The sequence below is a fragment of the Oncorhynchus keta genome, unplaced genomic scaffold, assembly GCF_023373465.1.
Source record: "Oncorhynchus keta strain PuntledgeMale-10-30-2019 unplaced genomic scaffold, Oket_V2 Un_contig_9055_pilon_pilon, whole genome shotgun sequence".
Classification (NCBI taxonomy): Eukaryota; Metazoa; Chordata; class Actinopteri; order Salmoniformes; family Salmonidae; genus Oncorhynchus; species Oncorhynchus keta.
In genome coordinates, this window is record NW_026290370.1 from 1 (window position 1) to 13,844 (window position 13,844).

Genomic DNA, 13,844 nt, shown 5'->3' on the forward strand with positions numbered 1-13,844 from the left:
TATATATTACCCGGGCTGATCCGTCCATACTGCAGCTGCAGTGTAGCAGGTCGTGAGTGAGACATGGTGTGTCCGTCAGGCTGAAGAGATCTCGCAGCTCATTGGAGGAGAAGCTGGTGTGCTCCGCCCCTTTCCCCAAGTCCACCACTGTCCCAGAAAGCCCCTGTTTGGACACCTGCCTCTGGAAGATACGCTCCTCTATGGTACCTGCAGTGAGCAGGCGGTAGATGTGAACAGTCTTCTTCTGTCCGTCTCTCCACACTCGTGACATTGCCTGGAGGGGGACAGACACACACACCTCAGCCAAACTATCACATCAGGAGGAAGGCTTCTTCCTCATCCTCACTCCTCCAAGAGCATAGCAGGTACTGACTGACCAGCAACATGTAAATGTGTGTTTCAGATGTGAACGAAACATACACTACTGCTGGTGAGTGAGTGTGTGTGTACCTGTATATCGTTGGCAGGGTTCCAGTCGATGTTTTATAGGACCAGGTGGGAGGCGCCGATCAGGTTAAGCCCCACCCCTCCGGCTTTAGAACTCAGGAGGAAGAGGAAGTGGGCGGAGTGAGGGCTGTTGAAGTTGTCCACCAATCGCTGCCTCTGGATGGTGGGGGTGTTGCCGTCCAGGTGACAGTAGGTGTAGCCCAGGTGGACACACAGGTCCTGGATCAGGTCTAACGTCTAAGTGTAGTTGGACACCAACACCACCCTGTACACACACACATATTCACACACACAGGATCAAGATGGTCAAGATCATCTCACGGTTATGTGCCAGAGTATGAGTGGGTCAACCATAGAATTAGAATACTAGACTGGACATGAACCTTCTTATGATGGTCTAAAGATCAGCCATGTTGGTCAGGGAGTTCTGTGATAAGATATTGTGCTGTGATAAGATATTATACAAAGTAATGCATTTTAAGCCAGACAGTTTTAGAGGAATGATTCCTTCTATAAATGTTTCTAATTAACTTCCAACATTCCATTGAAACAACACAGTCAATCCACAGCCAGACACTGGCTGACATCAGTTGACGATCGGACTGAGACAAGTTGCAAATGCAACAAGTACTGACATTGTATCATATAACTCACAGCTTTCCAAGAAAACTAAAATGTTGACATTTATGGTCTGTTCACATATATTAGGCTATTTATACAGAAAATGTGTATAAAAACCATATACATTGTATTTATAATTATATGACAATATTTTAGGTTGACAATAATTCTATTACACAATTTCTGATATCACATGCTTTGCTTTTATTTTCCTCTATAAGAAACATCTGGATCCTGCCTCTATGGTCATTAATTCCAATTAGACAGGTTTGGATTTCTCCCTGGCCAATATGGCTGCCATTTTCACTCCATTCTGGAACTTTGAGGGTTTATGACAGCCCATCTAGTTATTTAATAGGATCCCTATGGTGTCAACAAACCAATGCCAGTGTGCCTGGATCCCTGGACACACTTCATACTAACACGCACACACAGACACACACACCTACCTGTCAGTAGGGCTGAGGTGGTGAATAGTGGTCAGTAGGTCAGACAGGACCAGTAGTTTCCCTGAGTCAGCTGCACTGAAGCCCCCAGAAGAGTAAGACTCTGGAAAGACACCTCTTAGCCCTTCATACAGAGAACCCTCTGCTGAGCTGCCATCAGAACGCTCCTGGAACACACATACAATTATCATCATCATCATTGTTGTCATCATCATCGTGTCTTTGTGTGTCATACCTGTACAGTGGAGTAGAGCAGTCCTGGGTGGTTGCAGAGCTTTTTCAGGGCGGTGATGCAGGCGAGGTGTGTGTGAGTCTGTGTCAACCCCTGTAGACAGGCTCGGATGACACGGTGCGAGAGGAGAGCCTGGTACAGCTCCCGCTGCAAGGGGGAGGGGCTACAGAACACTGTCCAATCAAGACGAGGTGGCAGGTAGCGGTTGATGATCTCTTGGGTCCGCCTCAGAATAAACAGACCAGTCAGACGAGAGAGCTCAGCTGCTCGCTCCTCCCCCAAAACGCTCTCCTCCTACAGGGAGAGATATAGAGAAGGAATGAAGGGAGAGAAAGAGATGGGGACAGTACCTCAGTGCAGGAGGGCTGTTGTGAGCGTACAATAGAGAGATAGTGTAGAGGTATAGAGACAGAGATAGAGATGCAGACAGTATCTCAGTGCAGGAGGGCTGTTGTGAGCATACAATAGAGAGATAGTGTAGAGGTATAGAGACAGAGATAGAGATGCACACAGTACCTCAGTGCAGGAGGGCTGTTGTGAGCGTACAATAGAGAGATAGTGTAGAGGTATAGAGACAGAGATAGAGATGCAGACAGTATCTCAGTGCAGGAGGGCTGTTGTGAGCGTACAATAGAGAGATAGTGTAGAGGTATAGAGACAGAGATAGAGATGCAGACAGTACCTCAGTGCAGATGGGCTGTTGTGAGCGTACAATAGAGAGATAGCGTAGAGGTATAGAGACAGAGATAGAGATGCAGACAGTACCTCAGTGCAGGAGGGCTGTTGTGAGCGTACAATAGAGAGATAGTGTAGAGGTATAGAGACAGAGATAGAGATGCAGACAGTATCTCAGTGCAGGAGGGCTGTTGTGAGCGTACAATAGAGAGATAGTGTAGAGGTATAGAGACAGAGATAGAGATGCAGACAGTATCTCAGTGCAGGAGGGCAGGTCATTCTGGACAGGAGTACCTACAGCACAGCAAACACAATAGATAGAGAAGAGATAGAGAAATGCAGACAGTACCTCAGTGCAGGAGGGCTGTTGTGAGCGTACAATAGAGAGATAGTGTAGAGGTATAGAGACAGAGATGTCTTGATGCAGACTGTTCTCAGTCAGGAGGGCTGTTGTGACCCTCATCACAAGAGAGAGATCCAGTGTAGAGGTATAGAGACAGAGACATGTAGATGGGTAATGTATCAGTCCAGATGGGCTAATCTGTGTCATTTAGGAGTTGGGTGTAATTCAACAGTGTTGTAACAGTGGTACTTCCCACCCCTGTTAGATAAGCTGCTGTGAACCAACTCACCACTTCCCGAAGGCATCTCATAGCTGATCACTAATATGATGGAATAGAACTCTGCAGGTCATTCTGGACAGGAGTACCTACAGCACAGCAAACACAACAGATGAGAAAAGACTACAGAAACACAAAAGGTCAATAAAACACACACACACACACACTGTCAGAATAACATCACCATATAGAGCTGAAACCACTGAGGGCAGAGGAAACACACTGCCCCTCTTCCTCCTCATCACAAACACACCCCTACCAGGTTAACAGTGTACCTGACACAAACACACCCCAACCTGGTTAATGTCCCATGCGCTGATCAAACACACCCCTACCTGGTTAACAGTTTAGATGCTGAGTTCAAACAGTGGTACCCCTACCTGGTTAACAGTGTAGACTGCTGACCAAACACACCCCTTCCTGGTTAACAGTGTAGACGCTGATCAAACACACCCCTACCTGGTTAACAGTGTAGACGCTGACCAAACACTCCCCCTACCTGGTTGGTAGAATGACCAAACAAACCCCTACCTGGTTAACACACACACACTGACCAAACACACCCCTACCTGGTTAACACACACGCTGATCAAACACACCCCTCACCTGGTTAGACAGTGTAAACAGCTGATCAAACACACCCCTACCTCTTCCTCCTCCTCCAAACACACCCCTACCTGGTTAACAGTGTAGACGCTGACCAAACACACCCCTACCTGGTTAACAGTGTAGACGCTGACCAAACACACCCCTACCTGGTTAACAGTGTAGACGCTGATCAAACACACCCCTACCTGGTTAACAGTGTAGACGCTGATCAAACACACCCCTACCTGGTTAACAGTGTAGATGCTGATCAAACACACCCCTACCTGGTTAACAGTGTAGACGCTGACCAAACACACCCCTACCTGGTTAACAGTGTAGACGCTGACCAAACACACCCCTACCTGGTTAACAGTGTAGACGCTGATCAAACACACCCCTACCTGGTTAACAGTGTAGACGCTGACCAAACACACCCCTACCTGGTTAACAGTGTAGACGCTGACCAAACACACCCCTACCTGGTTAACAGTGTAGACGCTGATCAAACACACCCCTACCTGGTTAACAGTGTAGACGCTGACCAAACACACCCCTACCTGGTTAACAGTGTAGACGCTGATCAAACACACCCCTACCTGGTTAACAGTGTAGATGCTGATCAAACACACCCCTACCTGGTTAACAGTGTAGATGCTGATCAAACACACCCCTACCTGGTTAACAGTGTAGACGCTGACCAAACACACCCCTACCTGGTTAACAGTGTAGACGCTGATCAAACACACCCCTACCTGGTTAACAGTGTAGACGCTGATCAAACACACCCCTACCTGGTTAACAGTGTAGACGTTGATCCTCTAACGGCCAAGCCACTTCTTAAACTCCGCCCCCCAGTTCTGCACCAGGCTGCCAGGGGCAACCACCAGCACAAGCTTAGCAACCGGCTTCCCGCCGTATGGGCCCTGCTTTAGCAGCGTCCATGTCAAAGCCACGCTCTGGAGGGTCTTACCCAGACCCATCTCATCTGCCAGGATAGCACCGTACCTACATGTAGCCCTGACACACACACACCCACACACACACACACATAATTCATCAAAGTAAATAAATAGCAGCCCCAGTACAGAGCCTTGTGGAACACAACATACACTTTGGAGTGATCAGGATTCATCATGAACAGACACACATCTCCTATTACCTCATCCCCATGACACACTCGTAGAGGAACAGCAGGCCGTCTCGCTGGTGGGGTTGGAGGTGAGCGGTCAAGTAGGGGTCAACCACCACGTCCACCAGTGGGAGGCCTGCCTTGTTATACGCCCACTGGTGATTGGTTGAGGGCCGGGGCATAACAATGGCTCCTACACACACCATTAGAGGGATGATAAGTATGGTGTGTTTGAAGTGTGTGAGAATGTGTAACTTCATGTGTGTGTGTGATGAGAGAGAGTGTACTGTATGTCTGTGTATTTACCTGGTGCTAGAGGGTCATGGCGTGGTTTACAGGGCCCCTCCTCCTGAGGCTTGGCCACTCCCCTATCAGTCTCTCCGCCCAATAGCGTCGGATGGCAGAAGGGTTTGGAAGCTGGGCGTTGTGAGGGGGGAGGAGCTGATATCTTAGGCTCCTCCTTCTCCACATGGACGTCAAGGAAACAGCGGCCCTTATTGTAGTCCAGCTCTGATATGAGTCCCATCACCTCCACCTGTTTAGCTCCTATCATCAAGGTCTCTCCTTCACCCAGCGATGCCAGCTCTGATACCTTATAGCCACTACCTACACACACAATCTGAATCACTCTCCGATGCACTTGGAAAATAACCCTCTCAAGGCCGCTCTCCTGGCCACAGAGTAGCCCAAGTTCTGGACTAAAACCACTTTCAAATCAGAAATGTCCATTGAGCATGATTTTTAGTCAAGGACTATGTTTAATCTGTGTTTGGGGAAACCTAACATGTTCACACACTCACCCTTGCCGATGTCCTTGCCCTCCATGTCTTTAAGCGTGGCGGTGCGCCCTCGTGTCACCAGGACAGCGTCTCCCTGCCAGCGTTTGTGTTTCCGCCCACTGGCCTTACACCACATCACACTGAAGTACCGCGGCCCGTCAGAACCAGCACCGCTACCAGATCCTGCCCCGACCCCAACTGGACTACAGCCTCCTGCCGGACTCTGTGAGGAACATCTGAAACGCAAAAAACATCAACACTAATAATCAGTGCATTAACACACACATTACTGCTCACACAAACAGCAGCCTGCAAACTCTAAATATACTGGAACAAACACCAGTGGAGACAAGGAGCTCAACTCTTTTTCAGTACAAGATACTGATTGGTCTTTTACATAAGCTAAAGCAGGTATTAAAGCGTGAATTCCTATTTTAAATGTGTGTAGTTCTGTCCTTTAATGTTCAGTATTATGTCATGTTTCATGTTGTGTGTGGACACCAGGATGAGTATCTGCTGTTTCAGCAGTAGCTAATGGGGCTCCTAATAATAAAATACTACACCCTGAACCAAGGCTTTGAATTGCTTTTTAAAATACATTTGTTTTCAATTCTGTTATTGACAGCAGCAACATACAATTTAGGAAAGTGTGAATTGCGTGTGTACACAAATGTCAAATTATGATTCACTAAGGTTTTATGCAAGATCTGCTGAGTGGCAGTTCACATGTTCACCAGCAGAGGCTGCTACTTCACTGAGGCCTCCACTCTACTTGCAGCCTGGGACTTTCCTACAGTGCCATGCCCAGGATGAGACATCAGCCCTGGGCCGCAAGAGGCTGTCCAAGCCATTTCACTATATTTATCTCTAGAGGGTCTCCCTTGCCTTACAGAGAAACATTTAATCCAGTTTCTTCTAAAAAAATTACCATATTAGGACTGTATAGTCACTGTAGTTAAGCATCACTGCATCTGTGCTTTACCTCACTTCTTCACTAGTGTAACAGTTACCTGCAGACAGGGTCTGAATTAAACATTCACTCTTACAGGTAGCAGGCTTACAGTAAGATGACTTCATATTGAGTCCAGACCGAAGGGGAAAGGTGAGGAGAGATATGTGGGGGTGAGGGGCTAAAGAAGAGGGGAAGAGAGAGGGATAGAGAAGGGGAGGTTGGAGAAGGGAAGAGAGAGGGATAGAGAAGGGGAGGTTGGAGAAGGGAAGAGAGAGGGATAGAGAAGGGGAGGTTGGAGAAGGGAAGAGAGAGGGATAGAGAAGGGGAGGTTGGAGAAGATAGAGAAGGGGAGGTTGGAGAAGGGAAGAGGGATAGAGAAGGGGAGGTTGGAGAAGGGAAGAGAGAGGGATAGAGAAGGGGAGGTTGGAGAAGGGAAGAGAGGGATAGAGAAGGGGAGGTTGGAGAAGGGAAGAGAGAGGGATAGAGAAGGGGAGGTTGGAGAAGGGAAGAGAGGGATAGAGAAGGGGAGGTTGGAGAAGGGAAGAGAGGGATAGAGAAGGGGAGGTTGGAGAAGGGAAGAGAGAGGGATAGAGAAGGGGAGGTTGGAGAAGGGAAGAGAGGGATAGAGAAGGGGAGGTTGGAGAAGGGAAGAGAGAGGGATAGAGAAGGGGAGGTTGGAGAAGGGAAGAGGAAGATGATAAAGCACAAAACCAAACTAGAAAAACTATTTTAATAGAAAACATTGAAACCACAGATCTGAACAACAAACACTGAACATCACACCACTGTAACAGCAACACCCCCTTCTAAACCCCTCCTCATCACCTATCATCTTCCCTCCTAATGGGATGGTAAAGCAACACAGGGTTTTGAACCAAATGAAACCAGTCAAAATAGTACCCGTTAGTACCCGAAACCAGTGACAGTAGCGCCTCTCGTCTGACAAAAGCAGAGATCTGTATTGTTTTTAGCTCCAGAGTCATAACTCAACCGTAGTCACCACACACTGTCCCACATGCAAACACACTGTTTAAATCCTCACTCAAAACACACACTTCCTTATGCAAATACACTGTTCAAAAGGCCCAGTGCAGTCAAAAACTAGATTTCCTGTGTTTTATATACAGTACCAGTCAAAAGTTTGGACACAAATACTCATTCAATGGTTTTTCTTCATTTTTACTATTTTCTAGATTGTAGAATAATAGCGAAGACATCCAAACTATGAAATGTAGACATGTAGTAAACAAACAAAGTGTTAAATCAAAATATATTTTAGATTCTTAAAACATAGCCACCTTTTGCCTTGACAGGTTCGCACACACTTGGCATTCTCTCAACCAGCTTCATGAGGTAGTCACCTGGAAAGCATTTCCATTAACAGGTGTGCCTTGTTAAACCATTTCTTTCCTTCTTATTGCGTTTGAGCCAATCAGTTGTGTTGTGACAAGGTAGAGGTGGTATACAGAAGATAGCCCTATTTGGTAAAAGACCAAGTCCATATTATGGCAAGAACAGCTCAAATAAGCAAAGAGAAACGACAGTCCATCATTACTTTAAGACATGAAGATTAGTCAATAGGGAACATTAAGAACTTTGAAAGTTTCTTCAAGTGGAGTCGCAAAAACCATCAAGCACTATGATGAAACTGGCTCTCATGAGGACCACCACAGGAAATGAAGACCCAGAGTTACCTCTGCTGCAGATGATAAGTTCATTAGAGTTACCAGCCTCAGAAATTGCAGCCCAAATAAATGCTTCAGAGTTCAAGTAACAGACATCTCAATATCAACTGTTCAGAGGAGACTGCTTGAATCAGGCCTTCATGGTCTAATTTCTGCAAAGAAACCACTACTAAAGGACACCAATAAGAAGATTCTTTGCCCAAAAAAGTAACACGGGAAATGGACATTAGATCGGTGGAAATTTGTCCTTTGCTCTGATGAGTCCAATTTTGAGATTTTTGGTTCCAACCGCCATGTCTTTGTGAGACGCAGAGTAGGTGAATGGATGATCTCCGCATGTGTGGTTTCCACCGTGAAGCATGGAGGAGGAGGTGTGATAGTGTCATGAGCAAAGCACCATCTGTGATTAATTTAGAATTCAAGGCACACTTAACCAGCATAGTTACCACAGCATTCTGCAGCGATACGCCATCCCATCTGGTTTGCGCTTAGTGGGACGATCATTAGTATTTCAACAGGACAATGACCTAAAACACACTTCCAGGCTGTGTAAGGGCTATTTGACCAAGGAGAGAGATGGTGCAGCATCAGCTGACCTGGCCTCCACAATCACCTGACCTCAACCCAATTGAGATGGTTTGGGATGAGTTGGACTTCAGAGTGGAGGAAAAGCAGTCAACAAGTAGTCAGCATTTGTGGGAACTTCTTCAAGACTGTAAGAAAAGCATTCCTCATGAAGCTGGTTGAGATAATGCCAAGAGTGTGCAAAGCTGTCATCAAGACAAAAGGGTGGCCACGTCGAAGAACACTTTTTTAGTGCAATGTGTGTTTGTTGAAAAAAAATTAAATATGTGTTTTTTCATAGTTTTGATGTCTTCACTACTATTCTACAATGTAGAAAATAGTACAATTCCATTAGTAGATGTGTCCAAACTTTTGACTGGTCCTGTATATTTCCACACTATGAGATTGGAATACTGTGAAATGGTGAAAACTATGATAGTGCCTTTTTAGCATAAGAGATGTTAGAAAAGATTGGCTGAAATTTCAGCCTGTTTTGGTGGGATGGAGTTTTGGCCTGCCTGGTGACATCACCATAAATGTGTTAATAGACCAATAAGAAAGAGAGCTGAAAACCGTTCAGCCAATAATAGTTTGTTATCAGTTTTCCCCTCCCCACTCAGACCACTCGCAGACAATCCTAGCAAAATTCTTACTTGAGAAATTTAACTTTGCAAAAAATCTATTTTTGTCTCTTTTTGAGCATTTTAATAGAAAACAATCACAGTAATGTAATTCATTTTTACCCAGAAATTATTTGAGATTGAGAAGGCTGCATTGGACCTTTAAATCCTCCTTCAAACTCACTGCTCATCACACAAACATGATTTCTCAGGCCAAACCCCTCTTCCACACGCTAAACACAGACATAGAAACAGTTCAGAGCATCCTCCTGAGTTCCATATGCTCAGTCCAGTCAGGCCATGGGTGTGTTAGTTATAGGGGCAGTGGTAGTCCATGTCTCAGCCTGGCTGCCCTCAGTTTCTCTACTTTGATTTTTGCTCTCAGGAGCTCCTCCTCCAGTTCCTGCTTCCTCTTTAGCCCCTCCCTCTTCTCCTCCAGGTATACGCCCATCTTTCTGTGATTGGTCATGATCTGCTCGTGCTCCTCCTTGGCCAGCTGAAGGGGACGGAGCCTGTCAGGGTCACAGCGGGGTAGTGGTCATGAGGGTAAAGGTCACGTTGCAGTGGAACGGGTGAGGTGGAGAGGGGCAGGACGACAGAGGATGGGCAGGGAGAGAGGGAGCCGTCATAACCATGGACACTGCCCAAGTCCTCATCTTCCTCCTCCTCCCCCTCTCCTCCTAGCACCACCCCCACACGGGTGGAGAGGATGGTCAGGTCTGGCGGAGGCTTCACGTCCACGTCCTGGTCTAGCCTGACCACATCCTGGTCCAGCCTGACCACATCCTGGTCCAGCCTGACCACATCCTGGTCCAGGTGGTGGGTGACGGGGTTTGATGGGTAGTCTGGGAGGGAGGAGCTGCTGCCAGGTTGCTCCATGGGAGAGTCATGCTTATACATCACCCTACAGAGAGAATATGGAATAGAATACAGCTTTATTACTGTCTCATTCTACATCACCCTGCAGATTAACAGTAGAATACAGCTTTATTACTGTCTCATTATACATCACCCTACAGAGACAATATGGAATAGAATACAGCTTTATTACTGTCTCATTATACATCACCCTACAGAGACAATATGGAATAGAATACAGCTTTATTACTACAGCCATACATGTATAAGTGGCACTAGGTGGGGGTATTGAGAGTATTCAATCAATCAAATGGATTTATAAAGCCCTTTTACATCAGCCGATGTCACAAAGTGCTGTACAGAAACCCAGCCTAAAACCCCAAACAACAAGAAATGCAGGTGTAGAAGACCAGCTGTGTAGAAACACAACCGGTCTTCGGGATGGTCAAAACGTTCTTCTTAAAACCCTTTTCATGACCATCTCATACTTTGCTAAAGAATGCATTCTCCTACTGTGGGCTAATACCTCTCCTACGTTTCAAATGTGAATTGACCAGATTGTTGACTTTCTGCCTCTTGAAAAGCAGGTTTGATAGACTCATCTCCACAACTCAAATATATTTTGAACTGGACAGAGTGAATGGGGTGATAGGTGTAAACGTGTGAGGTGCTGTTAACGCGACGTGTGAGGTGCTGTAAACGTGACGTGTGAGGTGCTGTAAACGTGACGTGTGAGGTGCTGTAAACGTGACGTGTGAGGTGCTGTAAACGTGACGTGTGAGGTGCTGTAAACGTGACGTGTGAGGTGCTGTAAACGTGACGTGTGAGGTGCTGTAAACGCGACGTGTGAGGTGCTGTAAACGCGACATGTGAGGTGCTGTAAACGCGACGTGTGAGGTGCTGTAAACGCGACGTGTGAGGTGCTGTAAACGCGATGTGTGAGGTGCTGTAAACGTGACGTGTGAGGTGCTGTAAACGCGACGTGTGAGGTGCTGTAAACGTGACGTGTGAGGTGCTGTAAACGTGACGTGTGAGGTGCTGTAAACGCGACGTGTGAGGTGCTGTAAACGCGACGTGTGAGGTGCTGTAAACGCGACGTGTGAGGTGCTGTAAACGCGACGTGTGAGGTGCTGTAAACGCGACGTGTGAGGTGCTGTAAATGTGACGTGAGGTGCTGTAAATGTGACGTGTGAGGTGCTGTAAACTCACATTTTATTTGTTGTCTTAGTTAAACTGGAACTATCATATAATAATAAATTATACACTGAGTATACAAAACATTAAGAACAAATGCTCTTTCCATGACAGACTAACCAGGTGAGATGAAAACTATGATACCTTATTGATGTCATTTTTAAAATCTGTCTGAAATCAGTGTAGATGAAAAGGAGGAGAAAGGTTAAAGGGGGATTTTAAGCCTTGAGACAATTGAGAATGTGTGCCATTCAGAGGATGAATGGGCAAGACATAAAATGTAAGAACCTTTAAACAGGGTATGGTAGTAGGTGCCAGGTGCACCTGTACGTGTCAAGAACTGCAATGCTGCTGGGTTTTTCACATTCAACAGTTTCCCGTGTGTATCAATAATGGTCCAGCACCCAAAGACATCCAGTCAACCAGACACAACTATGGTCCATAATCCCTGTGGAACACCTTGTAGAGCCCATGCCCTGACGAATTGAGGTTGTTCTGAGGTCAAGAGTGTGAGCATGAGGAGTGTGTATGTGTGCATGTGTAAACTGATTGAGGTTAGCTCTGTGTTCAGTTCTACAGAGCAACCCCTCCCTAATAGAGTTCTACAGAGCAGCCCCTCCCCTATAATTACTAGTAGAGCTCCACAGAGCAGCCCCTCCCCTCTCGTTACTAGTAGAGCTCTACATAGCATCCCCTCCCCTCTCTAGTAGAACAGCTCCTCCCCTCTCCTCTAGTTACAAGTAGAGCAGCCCCTCCCCTCTAATTACTAGTAGAGCTCTACAGAGAAACCCCTCCCCTCTAGTTACTAGTAGAGCTCTACAGATCAGCCCCTCCCTTCTCTAGTAGAGTGCAAACCCTCCCCTCTAATTACTAGTATAGCAGCCCCTCACCTCTCTGAGCTGTACAGAGCAGCCTGTGTGTGTGTGTGTGTGTGTGTGTGTGTGTGTGTGTGTGTGTGTGTGTGTGTGTGTGTGTGTGTGTGTGTGTGTCTCACCTGTGCATCGTCGCTGGGTCTTTATCATGGTGAATAGCTCCGTGACGGAAAAGGTGAGGTATCATCTCCATCACTCTCCTGGTTGGTTCAGATATACTTCCTCTGTACTCTGGCTGGGCGTGTCTCCGTTGCATCACTTCCTGTTTGGCCGACTCCTTCAGCCTCTTGTAGAGGGTGCGTAGGCCCTGGGCAGTGCGGGGGGGCCTGTCCCCCCCCAGGACGTTGTACTGATCAGACACTGTGTCCCAGCACTTGTTCTTGTCCACGATGACAGCGTGCTTGTTGGTGTGCTCCTCCAGGATGAGAATGTGTGGGCGGACCAGCTTCAGCAGGTCCAGTTTCTCAGACAGGGTGAAGTTGGAGGAGCGAGCCTTACCCACCATACTGGACGACATGTAGACGGAGCCAGACGCCATCTTAGAACATAGCCCAGGGAACCAGACTGGACCGAGCCAGGCCTAGACACCAGCACTAACTCAACACAATATCTTGTTTCTTTTCCTCTCCTTCTTTTGAGATTTGGTCTGGTTCTCTACCTCCCTTTTCTTTCTGTTGTGATGAGGCTCAGGCTAATACTGGTTTAACTCTCACTCACTCTCTTCCTTGTCCCTCTTCTTTCTCCCCCGTCATGGATTCTCAATCAAACAGTCTGTCTAACGCATGTACTCTCTCTCATCCGAGGTCTTCTCTGCTCTGTGTTACACAACACACACGGGCAACAATAAGAATCAGGCTTAACTAGGCCAGCCTCGTTTAGGCCCCCGCCTACCGCGGAGGGCTTTGGGTGAATTCCTCCCAGCTTAGGCTGACGCAGGCTAAAGCCGCTTAAACCCAGCCCGACCTACTTACAGCCCGGTCTCTCTAAACCTCAAACCAGCGCTCGTTCTACCTGCTATACACCAAATACTAACATACGGGGGGAGTGTGTGTGCTTACATGGGGAAATACCGATGAAATTGTAAAGATGCATTTTCTTTATTCTTATTTCCGTTTAACTAGAAAAGAGGAAACGGCGCTGGTTTAACCGGAGCGGTGTGCGCGCAGCGCGAGTCCGTGCGAATGCGCGATTATTATTTTTTTACACAAAGGAAAATCAGAGCTGCTTCTCAAAGAGAAACACACGAATCATCCGCCGACGGGAACATCAGAATGAGGGGAAAACTAGTGAAAAGCTAAAGAGAGAGGAAATGCGGAGAAAGGAGAGACAGACAGAGGCACTAGTTGCTCTGAGAGGGAGGGGGATAGAGCGCGTGTGCTCACTGATCCCAGGCACAGCTCTAATCTGCCTCGCGCTGCCGCTGCACTACCCACGCTCATTTGCATAATGCTGGACCTGCTGTCATTAAAACATAGGCTTGTTACAGTTGGCTAGGCTTCATTCAGTGTGTGTTTGTTTCCCTGAAGCCCAAGCCAGAGCATCAAATAAATCCCTGCCAGTCC

The 13,844-nt window shown here is 47.0% G+C and overlaps 1 protein-coding gene and 1 pseudogene across 1 annotated transcript; both read right to left on the reverse strand.

Moving 5' to 3' along the window:
- Positions 1-10: 10 nt before the first annotated feature.
- Positions 11-7,472, reverse strand: LOC127927027 (DNA repair and recombination protein RAD54B-like; annotated as a pseudogene).
- On the reverse strand, positions 7,206-13,715 carry LOC118383825 (fibrinogen silencer-binding protein). Its single transcript, XM_052512675.1, has 3 exons — positions 12,405-13,715; positions 9,991-10,262; positions 7,206-9,889 (listed from the first exon to the last, which is right to left on the reverse strand). Exons 1-3 carry the CDS (start codon positions 12,818-12,820, stop codon positions 9,672-9,674), a joined length of 906 nt encoding a protein of 301 aa, XP_052368635.1. The 5' UTR covers positions 12,821-13,715; the 3' UTR covers positions 7,206-9,671.
- Between the last annotated feature and the right edge of the window lie 129 nt (positions 13,716-13,844).